At 38.7% G+C, this 13,188-nt stretch overlaps 1 protein-coding gene across 1 annotated transcript; it reads left to right on the top strand.

Annotated features, from left to right (window-relative positions):
* Positions 1 to 1,617: 1,617 nt before the first annotated feature.
* LOC124117886 (ras-related protein M-Ras-like) lies at positions 1,618 to 12,672 on the top strand. Its single transcript, XM_046479925.2, has 5 exons — positions 1,618 to 2,424; positions 6,523 to 6,676; positions 7,147 to 7,246; positions 7,578 to 7,657; positions 9,269 to 12,672. Exons 1-5 carry the CDS (start codon positions 2,238 to 2,240, stop codon positions 9,339 to 9,341), a joined length of 594 nt encoding a protein of 197 aa, XP_046335881.1. The 5' UTR covers positions 1,618 to 2,237; the 3' UTR covers positions 9,342 to 12,672.
* The last annotated feature ends 516 nt before the right edge of the window (positions 12,673 to 13,188 follow it).

Raw genomic sequence — 13,188 nt, 5'->3', positions numbered from 1 at the left:
CAGTAGTGAGTGAGTGAGTGAGTGAGTTGGGTTGAACGCTGCCTTGACTAGTATTCCAGTTATAAAATCACGGCGTGTCAGCTTAAAGTGGGAGGAAAGCCTAAAGTGTCGCAGGTACGTTTACCACTGCTGTGAACCCCACGAGCACAGGTATGGTGTTGACAAATCTAGATACACAATCGGGGCGAACCGGGATTCGAACCCACAAACATAGATTTCACGAGCAAGGGACGCAAGTCTGAACTGTATTAACTGTAAAATATATGTTGTCAGCGTAACACTGTCTGACCTGGATAATTATCATCATACCGAGGCGGTTCATGTTATACCACCTGCTGGATTGCTTGGTGTAAACCTGATAGCTCCCAGGAGGCCTTGATACAACTCGAGGGGGCACGGGTTGCCCAGTCGTCTAAGGCGCCGCGATTCGCTGTGCAGAGTTGTGTCCCTTGGGCACGCCAGAAACCTATGATTGTGGGTTCGAATCCCAGTTCGCCCCGATTATGTTTCTAGGTTTTTCAGCACCATACCCGTGCTCGTGGGTTTCACCAAAGTGGTAAACGTCTGAGACCTGCATCACTTCGGGCTTTCCTCCCACATTAAGCTGACACGCCGTGATATTACTGGAATACTGTTAAAAGCGGCGTTAAACTCAACTCACTCACTCATTCATTCACTGATACAACTGGAATATTGCTAGGGCATGGGGTTCAACATCGCGTGCAAGAGTGTAACGCTTGCATAACGTGTGTATACATGTGTGTTGGTGGGGTGTTGGTCTGCTTGTTCTAGTCCAGTTTTATCCCGCTAGCTCACTGAGATACCATGCTGCTGTTAAACCCAGTATAATGACTTAGAGCCGACCAGTCCATGCTTAATCCTCTAATGCAGCGATAGAAACTTACAGTTTAAGCCCACTAGTTCTTATAATGATAACATATAGCAAAACCCTTAAAAATGGCAAATTTCTACTAATTCTTAGGATACCTTAACTATTGGGCACTTTGGCAAGGACTATAGAACTAGTGCCAGTTTCTAACGCTGCTTAATGCCGAGCTCAAGGCATGGTAAAACGTAGTGAGGTACCATCTTTTATCGTCGCGTTGGTATGACGCGGTGGGGGTCGAACCACGAACTTTTCGCACTCCAGGCAGACGCTCTATCCACTAGACCACGGAGGCGGTCCATTCACACAGCGACCGATGTGAGACGAAATTAGTCCGAAAAATGGGTGCTTATCTAAATAAATAAATAAATATATTAATTAAACTCTACCCAAAGCAAATAAGCCATGCACAGACACTAATTAGTGTTATATATGACTAAGAACGAGTGTTCACAATGTTCCATTGCACACTTGCTATCCGTCTATGTATTTGTATGATTATGCCACTCAGTCTGCAATGATGTTTAAAGGACACTGTACATTCAGAACTTGATATGTTGTAACGGAGACTTGTGCAAGTCTAGATCGTGTGTCGATAGCTTTGTTGATCCGGTATTTGCCATGCTCGCCCCACCGCGTTCAGCTGCGGTATTTACGGGTGTTATCCCCGTCAGCTTATCCAATCAAATCCAAATTTAAATATAGAAGTCACTATACTACATGAATAAATAGGTCGGGTGAACTTAGTTGGGCCATAGAGTTCGAATACTGCAGGCCGTCGACACGATCGCAGACCTGTATCTGTAGAACTTGCGAAATAACAGTGACGTGGTAAATACACTTGTCAGGATATTAGTAACTTTATCTTGTTTATGTAGGTCAGAGTTTTACTGCGTTGTTCTGTTTTGTGGATATTTTCCGTGGATCTTAAACGGAGAAAGTGGAAAAAAACGACAACACACAAAAGTTATTTGACCTTCTCATTAGGTTGTGCGGAAGAGAAAACAACTTTTGTTGAAAAGTCACTCTTCGACTCAAAGTGGGCTCGACCCGCGAACTAAGCGATTGGCACAAGACGGCACGGAGGTCTTACCGACCGAGAAAGGACAACTCCTTTCGTCATCAGGAAGTGCGTTTCCGGAAGTGAGCAAGTGTTTGAAGGTCAAGGACGGTGTACAGGAAGTAGCAAAGCTTTCACACATTCAGTCTCTTACATTGCCAGTGTTTGGACGAGATAATGGCCAAATACACACTACAAACCTGACTGGATAGATAAACTAACAGCGAAAGGTTTTATAAATGATACGTTTTGGTTAGTTACCCGAACACAGCTGTGTAAGAAGACTAAACCATGTCGAAGGCACCTCACGATAACTTGGCCACTTTCAAATTGGTGGTGGTCGGCGATGGTGGTGTGGGCAAATCAGCCCTGACTATTCAGTTCTTTCAGAAAATGTTTGTTCAAGACTATGATCCCACTATTGAAGATTCATACATTCAACACACGGATATAGACGGACAGTGGTGTATTCTGGACGGTAAGTTGTCACCGATGCTTGACCCCTCTTTGCTTAAAATCCGCGTGATTGTTTCTGTTTCATCGGCAACATTGGTTAGAAGATCTAGGAATGAGTCGAGATATCTTTCCAGTGATACACGAATGCTACAACCACGACTTTAGATTCACTGTCATGTGGACATGTCGGTTATAACCCGGTGTATAAACATGGTTATAACATGGGTGTATGAATATTGATACGTCAATCAAAGTATTAATGATATGCCAAAGATCGCAATACATATATTGGTGGTACCATGTGGTATTGTTGACTTGTACATACAGATTACAATACACTACGCAATGTTTGTTCCATTCTGGTACATTGTTATGTTTATCTACCATCAACATGGAATGCCACTGTGGTCTAATGAGTAGACATGGTAAAGTGCCTGCCCAGAGAGCAGAAAGACAGTGATTCAGTCCCCCGACCTCACCATACCAAAAGATGTTTAAATATGGTACACTTCTTGTCACCCTACCTGGTGCTCAGCATTAAATTGATAAAACAAGGACTGGTTGGCTCGGGAATCAGTATAGCACATTGCTATATAAGTGCAAATAATCTAGAATGAGGCATCAAACCCCATTTCATCTCACCATCAATGGGCATATATGTTATTGGTTCTGTTTAAACAGCCCACCACAGGCAATGTTACTTGTTAGCAAACTGCTATCACCTGTGTCAGAGTGTAAACATGTCACTTCAAAATGAAATTTCATAACCAAAACACTTGTTTATTGTCTCTACAAACTAAACATCATTTGTTCGGCAATGTATTATTCTACTAACCATGTTATTATCCATGTTCATGTCTGGTGTTTGAGCCACTTTCAGTTTCAGTAGGATAATATTTGTGAAGTTTCTTTAAAGATTGGTTGATTGAGAAGCGCAAATGGAGAGTCTATCCAAACACTGCTTTCACATGCATAGATTTCAATGGGCCACAATTTCTCCATATTCATGATATTCTTTCATTTGTTATGACAATATCGAATGTTATTATCATTATCAGCTGATTATGATTATCATTCTAGTTTGTCCAGCCCAGCGCTAACTATAAATCATTGTCAGCAACTCTTGAACATGTTGAAGAAAGGTGAAAATTATGGTCTTGCATCAGATAGTGCAGATTGATGGATAGTCAGGACCGATTTCATTTGCCTGTAACCATAGTAACATGCTAAAAGAACTGACAAGTTGATGGTGTGTGTAATAAACATTCATCCAGCATGTTCAGCAGATCAGCAGCATTCTCCAAAGTGTTTTACATCCAAGAATAAATTGGTGTTTGTTGATTCTAGGTTGGACTTAGCATGCATAGATGTAGGTTCACACCCATTTGTCATTAAACAATATTTATCATCCCAAACTGGCTCCCACAGGAGATATTGCTTGGGTGAGATCAACCCATATCTACATTGAAGATATTGCTGCAATAAAATTGCATCACAATGCTTTGCGGACCATTGTGATGTCATTGGTTACCATGGCATCACAAGCAAATGACAACACCAATGGCTCTGCTACTGAAGTTGTTAGCAGTACTTTTTACACTTAAGACACTGCTTATTACTGTCTACATACTGAAAACGTTAGAAGAATGATGTTGGGTGATAAATAAAATCTCACCCTCAGAGTTTTCCCACTTTTTTCAACTCATGTTGATATATTTGATATCAAAAGACACTTGGGTGAGATTCTCTATTTAACACCTGTCTCATGTAATATGTTCACACCAATCTAACACCAATCTAATGTAACAAGTAATAAATACAAGGCTTTGGAAATTATTGATAGCAAACTTCAGATGTCAGGAAGTTATGAAACATACATGTGTCTGTCAAAAAACAAAATTGTGGGTTTTTGCCATAGTAACCATGGTAACTACTCATCCTTTTCATCATTCTTTTTCTGAAAGTATCCGAAAAGCATCTTCCATTACACTTTTGACGTTTAGACACTAAAAGTACTGCGTACATTCTGAACTACGTGAGACAAATGTGCTTTTGCAATGTGTTCAGGATGCTTTCTGATTCCTGCTACAATATCCCCGTCAGCATGGTCAGCTGATGGAGAGGCCCAGACAAAGTACTGTCATCAGTCCCCGCTGTATTCCATGGCCCCCCAAAAAAATCCAAATTCTGCGCTCAGTGTTTGTAAACTCTGCAACCACATTTTTATGATTCTGCACATATTGCTGCCAACTTCTAAGTTTAGTTTTAGTTACTTTCCTAGTATTGCATCACTTGACTTGTGGCAGGCATTTTGATGATAAAGTTATCCGTGGCTAGAATAGATATTGAATTGAATCTGGAGACCACTAGTGTAAACATACAGACATGCACTTTTTGAAAGCAATAATACAACAGCCAACTTCACTTCAAAACGAAATAGATTCGTTTGACTTTTTCTCAAAATGTAAAATGTTGACAAGATTGTTTATAAATTGTTTTTACTTTTTCCGATATACATGATATAACACAAACACTTCAAATAATTATTTGGTATGATTTAATTAGTACAATGCACTGTTCAAATAATGATTTCAATATACCTATGCACAGTTTTTGACTATGAAAGATTTACTGCCAGACAGGTACATTTCTTCATTGAATGGCATTTCTGAAAAATATTCCACAATCGCGGAATACAGTGGGAACTGTGGGTTTAAAATTGAAAATGAAAACTGCTAGTTGTGTCATGGAGAGAGCTGTCATCTTATAGTAGTCATGGCAACCATCATGACCAACTGTTGATTTTCAGTCTGGAATTCCACAATCATGACGTTTTTCACTTACCATGCTCATCATCATATGTTGTCGTCCATGTTGACGGTAGTAGTTGTAGTTGTTGATGTAGTTGTTGTCATTGTTTCTCTACATTGTTCTAACATCATGAACAAGTCTATGATGTCTGAAACTTCCAATCATGAAACAGACTTTGCACCTGTTCTCTTCTGATATGGGTCTACTACTTGGAAGGTACAGCTCTGACTCAGGAGTTACTTCCCTTCCCATAATGCTCACGATTTCAGACAAGTTTGTTTATTATTGTTTGTAAGGTAAGTTTAAACATGAACACGGTCTGTGCTGTAGCTAATGTAAGTGTATCAATGACACTTTCATTACAACATGAGGTGCAGTTCTAGGGGAGTCAGCGACTCCATTAAAGGTCATATGGCAGACTTGGCAGAACAAAAAGCCTGATCTTAACATTTCAAATTTTTTTCTCTCAGTTGTGAAATTTTTGTCAGCTGATCTGTTAAGTGTAATGTTCAACTACAGTCAGGTCCCGTCAATCCAACATGTTTGGTTGCATATGATTATGTCAGATGAACGAGTATGTCAGATTAACGAGTATGTCGCATAAATGAAATTAAGTAGTATCAGCGTTCGTGATAAAAAATCGGACAACTACGCGATAGATAACGATACAAACACGTAATAAAAAAATAAAATATTCAGATTGTTATGTTACATTGTTTACAGAATATTTTTTTTAATCATAAAACTACTGTTACGGGCTGTATGAATGAATCAAAATACTTTAGAAAGCATCGTCTGTATGTATGTCCACTGTTTATCCACGGCTTTACAGACGTTTACTGGCATTTACTGCTGTCAGAGCTCCTGATAGCTGTTTGAGCAATTGAGCTTTTACTCGAAGGTTTCTATTTTAATTGGGTTATAACTTTTATCATTGGATAACCAATACTATTGGGTTTTTCCCAAAATGAGTAAGCATTTTGAGATTTAAAAAAAATTAAATAATGTTTTAGATGTGTATAACCATGATAACGGTTCTAAATATAGGCAGGACTTGTAAAGTAAAATAGCGCGTAACTGTGTTTAGGATATTCATGATATTAGCTCCGTTGTACACATGCTGGAAAGGCTTCATTGAGGATTTACGCATGCTGTTTTCAAACAATTGAGTTTTCTATTTAATGCATGCATTTCCGTACGCAAGTTTATTGATAGTAATTTGGGGGCAAAACATTTTTTTATACAAAAAAACGCAGCTTATCTGTAGCTCTGTGATGTTATTGTTTACGTTTGTTTCCGACTGTTTCAGTGCTGGACACGGCAGGACAGGAGGAATTCAGTGCCATGCGGGAGCAGTATATGAGGAAAGGGGACGGATTCCTCCTCGTCTACTCCGTCACAGACAAACAGAGCTTTGAAAACATCAGGAACTTCCACACTCAAATATTACGGGTAAAAGACAGGTAAATGGACCATTTTCATGATAATTCCATATGCAAATTTGTTGTAAGTGTCGCGCAATTCTTTAAAATGTTTAGCAATGTTAACCATGTTAACATGGTGGTTTGTGATGTATTTGTTTGATTAAATAAGGAATTGACTTCAATATGTTTTGCTTGTATGAGGATATAGTAATCGTAAATAAACGGTGTGTAAATCCACAAAAAATATTGAAAACCATCTTTATTAATCACGTGAATAAATATGTCAACAATGATAGGTTCACAGACTGCATATTTGATCATCATGAACACAATAAAACTGTAGACAACACTACCCAGTCAGTTACATCATTTAAAGGACTGATGCAACACAAGCCCCGTCCATTTCATTATCAGCCAATCAGGAAAATGTTGTATGTTAGCGGGCAGGCCTACATTTTCTGTTGTTTTTTTTGTTTTGTTTTTCTGACTCCTTGTTGCCATGGTTGCAGGAACAACTATCCCATGATCCTTGTGGGCAACAAAGTGGACTTAGTGCACCAGAGAAAAGTCAGCGAAGACCTCGGGAGAGATCTCGCATCTGAGCTGCGTGTACGTTGCCCGTATTCAGGGGAGATAACCCACCTCATGTATTTATGAAACTTTGTCTGGAATGAAATGTAACAGAAACGTTTACTTGCGGGAAAGTGATAACATACAGACCTCCAGATAGGCTATGTATTTGCATAAAATCTGCAAAATAATTCACCTTTACCCAATTTATCATGCTTGTGTACAAATCACTGGAAAAATTTAAAAACCCAATATCTGATTTTAATGGGGTTAAGAATTGCCCAAATCATAAAAGTGACCTAAACAATCTAAGCGACATTTGTCTGTAGCAAAATGAGTGATTGTTGTATGTGTGTCTTTTGTATTGCAGATTACCTACATTGAAACCAGTGCCAAGGACCCACCCCTTAATGTAGACTTTGCCTTCCATGAAGTGGTCCGAGTTATCAGGTACGCTGGAGGTCTGACGAGGTCCAGGATGTTCTGCAGAGATCTCATTAAAATCTGATCTTAGGTCTCGCTATCGCTAAACAAAGATATGAGGACATCCCATTAAGGGCCACGTCAGAACGACCTTTCATCAAACCAATCAGAGCATCGCTTACCAGATCATGAAAGTCAGTCGGAATGTGTTTTCTAATCATGCAACCACGAAATATCTAGTTACAGGTTTTATGATTATATCCATACAATCTAGGCCATCTATAATGTTCCAGAATGTTCTTATCAGTTATAATTTTTTTCATCGAGAATACGTCAAAATATGTTTCGGAGCGTAGTCGCCAGTTTGAAACTAGTGTCGTAAAGTGCGAGAAAGCTGCCTTCTGATTGGCTAATGTCGATTTCTTGTCAGTCATTTCATTGGTCGGTCAGAATTCGCGAAAGGTCGTTCTGACGTGAACCGTAATGGAGTGTCCTCAGATCTTTGTTTATTGGTAGCGAAAACTAAGATCTGATTTTAATGAGAAAGGTTCTGCATAGATCATCATTTCCACCAAATGAGTTTTGTTGCAGCAGTGTAGCATCTTGCATGCTTTCCAAAGTGATGTGTATTTATTGAAAACTCAATGGGGTCGTGGGTTAGAATAAGTCTCCATTGTCCCGTTCCACAAAGTTTAAGTATGGAAGTGACGATCACTTTGTGGAACGGAACCCAGAACTTCATTGCTGACTAAATTGGATCAGTCACCCGGTTACATGGTTGCTTACATTTTATCAGGGGGTATGGGTGGCCCAGTCGTCTAAGGTGCTGCAATTCGCTGTGTAGAGTTGTGTCCCTTGGGCACGCCAGAAACCTATGATTGTGGGTTCGAATCCCATTTAGCCCTGATTATGTTTCTTGGTTTGTCAGCACCATACCCATGCTTCATGGGTTTCACTGAAGTGGTAAACGTCCCAGACATGCATCACTTCAAGCTTTCCTCCCACATTAAGCTGACACGCCGTGATACAACTGGAAAACTGTTAAAAGCTGCATTAAACCCAACTCACTCACTCACTACATTTTATCATACCCGTAAAGTGTCGAGTATTATTAACTGGATTGTTTTGCTGCATAGATCGAAATATTCTTGCAACAACCTTTTGAGTTGAACAAATTGTTTCTTAACAGTGCTTAACAAATATATATAGGCAGGTGCAATATTAGAGGAGGGATGGTCTTGAAAAAGGAACAAAATATTTAAACATGAATCAGTCGACATCTTTTTGATGTGTCATGTTTTCCTGGTATTTTATTTCCCTATTTTTCTGACCCGTGAAGATCCGGGATAGAATAGGTCTTCAGCAACCCATACTTGCCGTAAAAGGTGACTATGCTTGTCGTAAAAGGCGACTAACGGGATTGGGTGGTCAGGCTCGCTGACATGGTTGATAAATGACATCGATCTAAATTGCGTGGATCGATGTTCATGATGTCAATCACTGGATCTGGATGTCTGGTCCAGACTTGATTATTTTACAGACCGTCGTCATATAGCTGGAATATTACTGAGTGCTGCGTTAACAACAAACAAACAAACAAACAAAAAACAAAACCATATTTTTCTGTTGTTGCTGCAGGTCACAGCCAATAGATTTGAAGAAACAAAGAAACCGGAGAAGAAGCAAGCAGAGAAAGTGTTCAATCCTTTGATGTCCATCAATCATTGTCATCAATCCTTTGATGTCTGTCAATCATTGTCATCAATCCTTTGATGTCTGTCAATCATTGTCATCAATCCTTTGATGTCTGTCAATCATTGTCATGAATGCTTTTCATTGTCTGATCCTTAAGGATTGCTGGTCATCCTACATTCTTGATTGGATAGAAGATGTGTCAGTGAAATGTATTCCGTAAATCTGTATATAGTGGCTTAGATGTATGAATTCATCCAATATTTTGTGTAGTTTTTCTAGATTGACAACTCTAAAACCCAGCTGCCTTAGGACATCACATTAAACCTATGGGGTTTAATCATCTGTGGATTGTTAATCAGCTGGGAATAGGGAGTCAGTCGTAACGTACTGCTGTACAGGTGAATCTGCCTACCAGGATCCGGGCTGTACAGCCAATCATCTCAGAGTCGAAACTAAATGTCCTTTGGGAGGCAAATCGGTGAGAGAAACTGGCACTAAGCCTATAGCCCTTGCAAACTTCCCAATAGTTAAGGTGTCATGAGGACAAGCAGAAATGTGCCATTGTTAGGGTTTTGCTATATATTATCATTATAAGGACTAAAAATGTTTCAATTGCTGCAAATAGGGAAAACGTCATTATGTTGCTAGGTATTCGGATGTTTTAGAATTCTCTCATGTATTTTACCAATGTATTCCCAGCATTTTAAGCCATCGTCTACAACTAACCATTAAGGCTGTCTCTTTCTGTTCATGATGTTTTGCAACGTTATCAGTGCAAGTCTATAAGGCCAAGACATAGTGTTTTCTACGTTAACATGAATTTGGAAGGTATTTAATTCCAATTTAGTAATTTTACTGATGTTTGTTGCAGAGGTATCATATCGGCCTCAAGGTTGGCCCAGATAAAACTCTGTGTCACCCTTTGTTAGGTTAAATGATTGGAATATGTGTAAAAAATGTTTTACAGTACCAATATTTTTTAACTTTTGTCTACCAATATCCTCACAAATATGATTTGTTAGGTTGTTTAAATGACAAACATTTTTCAAGGAAACTGGGATAATTGTCATTTATAATGCTAGAGGACTAAGATAATATTGCACCATTATATTCAGGGACATTCCTTTGTAAGTAGGACACATTCCACTAAAGGATGAAGACATTAGTAACCTTGTACGCTTTGCATCCCTTACGATTGTCGTAATCTCCGTACTCCAACTTAAGTCTACCCTTAGAAAAATCCTACTTGCAGTTGTGGATGGGCCAAGGGGACAATGGAGCTGCTATTGCGTGTGGCTCTCGTAGTGCCTGTGCTTTTACATAGACTTGCTGTGTTCCTTGTTGGGATCACTTCTTGTAATGTGGCCTCGAGTCGAGGCACACAGAGCGATCAAGGCATGTGCCAACTGCAACTCCCATACCTTAACACGGACCAACCATTGTCGGAGAAACAATCAGTTGTTGAAACCAGTAGTTTTATGTCACAACTCTGAAGTTGGCAGTCTGGTGTTGATGGTCAGCCGTGACATACATGTAGTGGTAGCAAGCTCAAAGATCTGATTGTCATGAGATTGGGTGATGTCTGACCAGCATGACGATGTAATGTCTGGGTGTGGATACAGCAGTAACGTTACAATGGTCAGTTTCCCGTAACTATGGAAACACACGATCATGTGATGTAATGTCTTGGTGTGGATACAGCAGTAACGTTACAATGGCCAGTTTCCCGTAACTATGGAAACACAAATGATCATGTGATCAAGGTGACTTACTGAACCGAGGGAAAACAGCTTTATACAAAGCAAGGATTTTTTAGAATGTTTTGTAGAAAATCCATAGGAATTTATTTTTTCAATCAATCTGGCTGTTGAAACAGGTTGAGTATAATTGAGTCGTTGATTATCAACGGTATTGTATATCATTCTGGTATGATATATACACTAGCTCCATCTCACATCACAAGTGGTACTTAGCACAGAATATTTGTCACTCATAATGTTGAAACCAACTTCAAGTCAAAATGCCTCTTCAGGAGTTTGGAATAGAGAAACATTCAAATTTGCAGTCTCGTTCAAGCTGTCGCTAGATATGTTTAATGAATCTGGATACTGTCATTACATGAGCTTTGAAAGCTGTTTTCAATATGTTCTTATGCTACAATATGTCCTGGTTGTAATTGTGACATCTCACTTGGTGAGTCGAGTCCTGAAAATATTGATGTTAGTTTCAGGCAGTAAAGAGCAGTGTAACTTGGACTTAGCGTTGAATGACAATGATAAATTTAATTATTTTCTTACCAATGGGTTATTCAAGGTGACTGAAGACAAAGTGACTGGGAAATAGGTCCTTGGTATGTACCATACTGGAATGGAAATATAGTACACTAGATAATAGAGAATGATAGTGAGTTTTCAGCCAAGAAATGACCACAAGGCATTGATATAATAAGAAGTCAATCCTAAGTGAAGGGTAACAGTGCTAACTCATTAAAATAATGGATCTTGTTTTAAGTTCTTCTGACCATTCTCCTGCTGATATAATCACATACATATTATTATTATTATTTTATTTTTATTATTAGTAGTAGTATTTTATTTATTTTATTTTTTAATTATGATGATGATGATGATGATGACGACGATGATGATGATTATTATTATTATTATTATTATGATGCTAGATGAATCATTTAGCTTTTTGCTCCCATTTGGAGTCAGTCACCAGAAGTTCAGAATAACTTTACATAATGTCCACATGGGTAATATAGAGATGTATATCCTGATTGGCCAAATGTGATTGATATTGACATCCAGCCTGTATGATGCTATTCCAATGAGCTGTTGTACTGTAAGTCAAGGCTTTGTACATAGACACATCATGTAGCTGAGTATGTCAGCCTTGTCCACGATGGTTTCTAGATGTTGTCTGTGTTGAACATAAAGAACCAGGGATTAATATCAAATGCCATTATATTCCATATATGTATTTTGCCAAACTGTTACCATGGTTACACAGACCATGATTATTGTAATTTGAGGGATCATATCAAAAGTCTTCTACTGTATTAATTCTTTTCCCTTTTTTAGGAAATGAAATATTTATCAGCATTTATTACCATGATTACCGCGCTGTTATGTATGCAAGATTTTATTACTGCAGAGCAGAAGGTGGATGGTTCGAACCCATGTCTGCATAGTTCCAAACATTAAAAGATGGTGCTTGTTGATACTATAAGTTGTCTGCCAAGCTCAAGGGACATATTATGTGACGTGCCCTGTGTGTGAGCCTATGTACAACCATTTCTCTTCCCTAATGGCTATTTCACATCAAGAAGTATGTCTTTGTACTAATTATGACATAAGTAAGGTTATTTTACTTAAGGATTGACTGTGTATTTTTTTCGGTTCATTGAGGTATGAATCTAAAAACCAATGTGCAAACTGTATGAATCCGTGTAGCGGATTCTTACAAAAGTTTGCACATTGTTTTTTTTATTCATACCTCAATGAACCGAAAAAAATACAGTCAATGCTTATAATTAAATTCGACAACATGTTCTGTCTACAATAGTTTAACCAAAAACAGTTATATATATCAAAACAGACAAAAATGACGAGATTGATAAACATTCCAAGTGTAGGAATACATACTGTGGCGTGACATGAATCAGGCGATCGTTTAATTTATGCACATAACTTGACACGCCTACACAGTCAGTAGCCAATCAACGGAGAGCAGGATCAAAACAATGTTCATTGGACCTGTCAATTAAGACAAGAGGCGAAAAGAACTGCAACAGTCAGACTGTAACGAACTGGAAGAAATATGTCCGGGAGAAGGCGGCGGTTTCAAATTACATGGTC

The sequence above is a fragment of the Haliotis rufescens genome, unplaced genomic scaffold (genome assembly GCF_023055435.1).
Source record: "Haliotis rufescens isolate VD_foot unplaced genomic scaffold, xgHalRufe1.0.p SCAF_10, whole genome shotgun sequence".
In the NCBI taxonomy this organism is placed as follows: domain Eukaryota; kingdom Metazoa; phylum Mollusca; class Gastropoda; order Lepetellida; family Haliotidae; genus Haliotis; species Haliotis rufescens.
Note: the sequence above shows the minus strand (reverse complement) of the source record. Positions and strands in the feature narration are given on the sequence as shown.

Excerpts from the sequence above, each read along its gene's own strand:
- LOC124117886 (XM_046479925.2), top strand. The coding sequence starts at position 2,238 with ATGTCGAAGGCACCTCACGATAACTTGGCCACTTTCAAATTGGTGGTG. Across the intron at positions 2,425-6,522 it reads ACAGTGGTGTATTCTGGACG|TGCTGGACACGGCAGGACAG; the intron begins GTAAGTTGTCAC and ends CGACTGTTTCAG. Across the intron at positions 7,658-9,268 it reads GAAGTGGTCCGAGTTATCAG|GTCACAGCCAATAGATTTGA; the intron begins GTACGCTGGAGG and ends TTGTTGCTGCAG.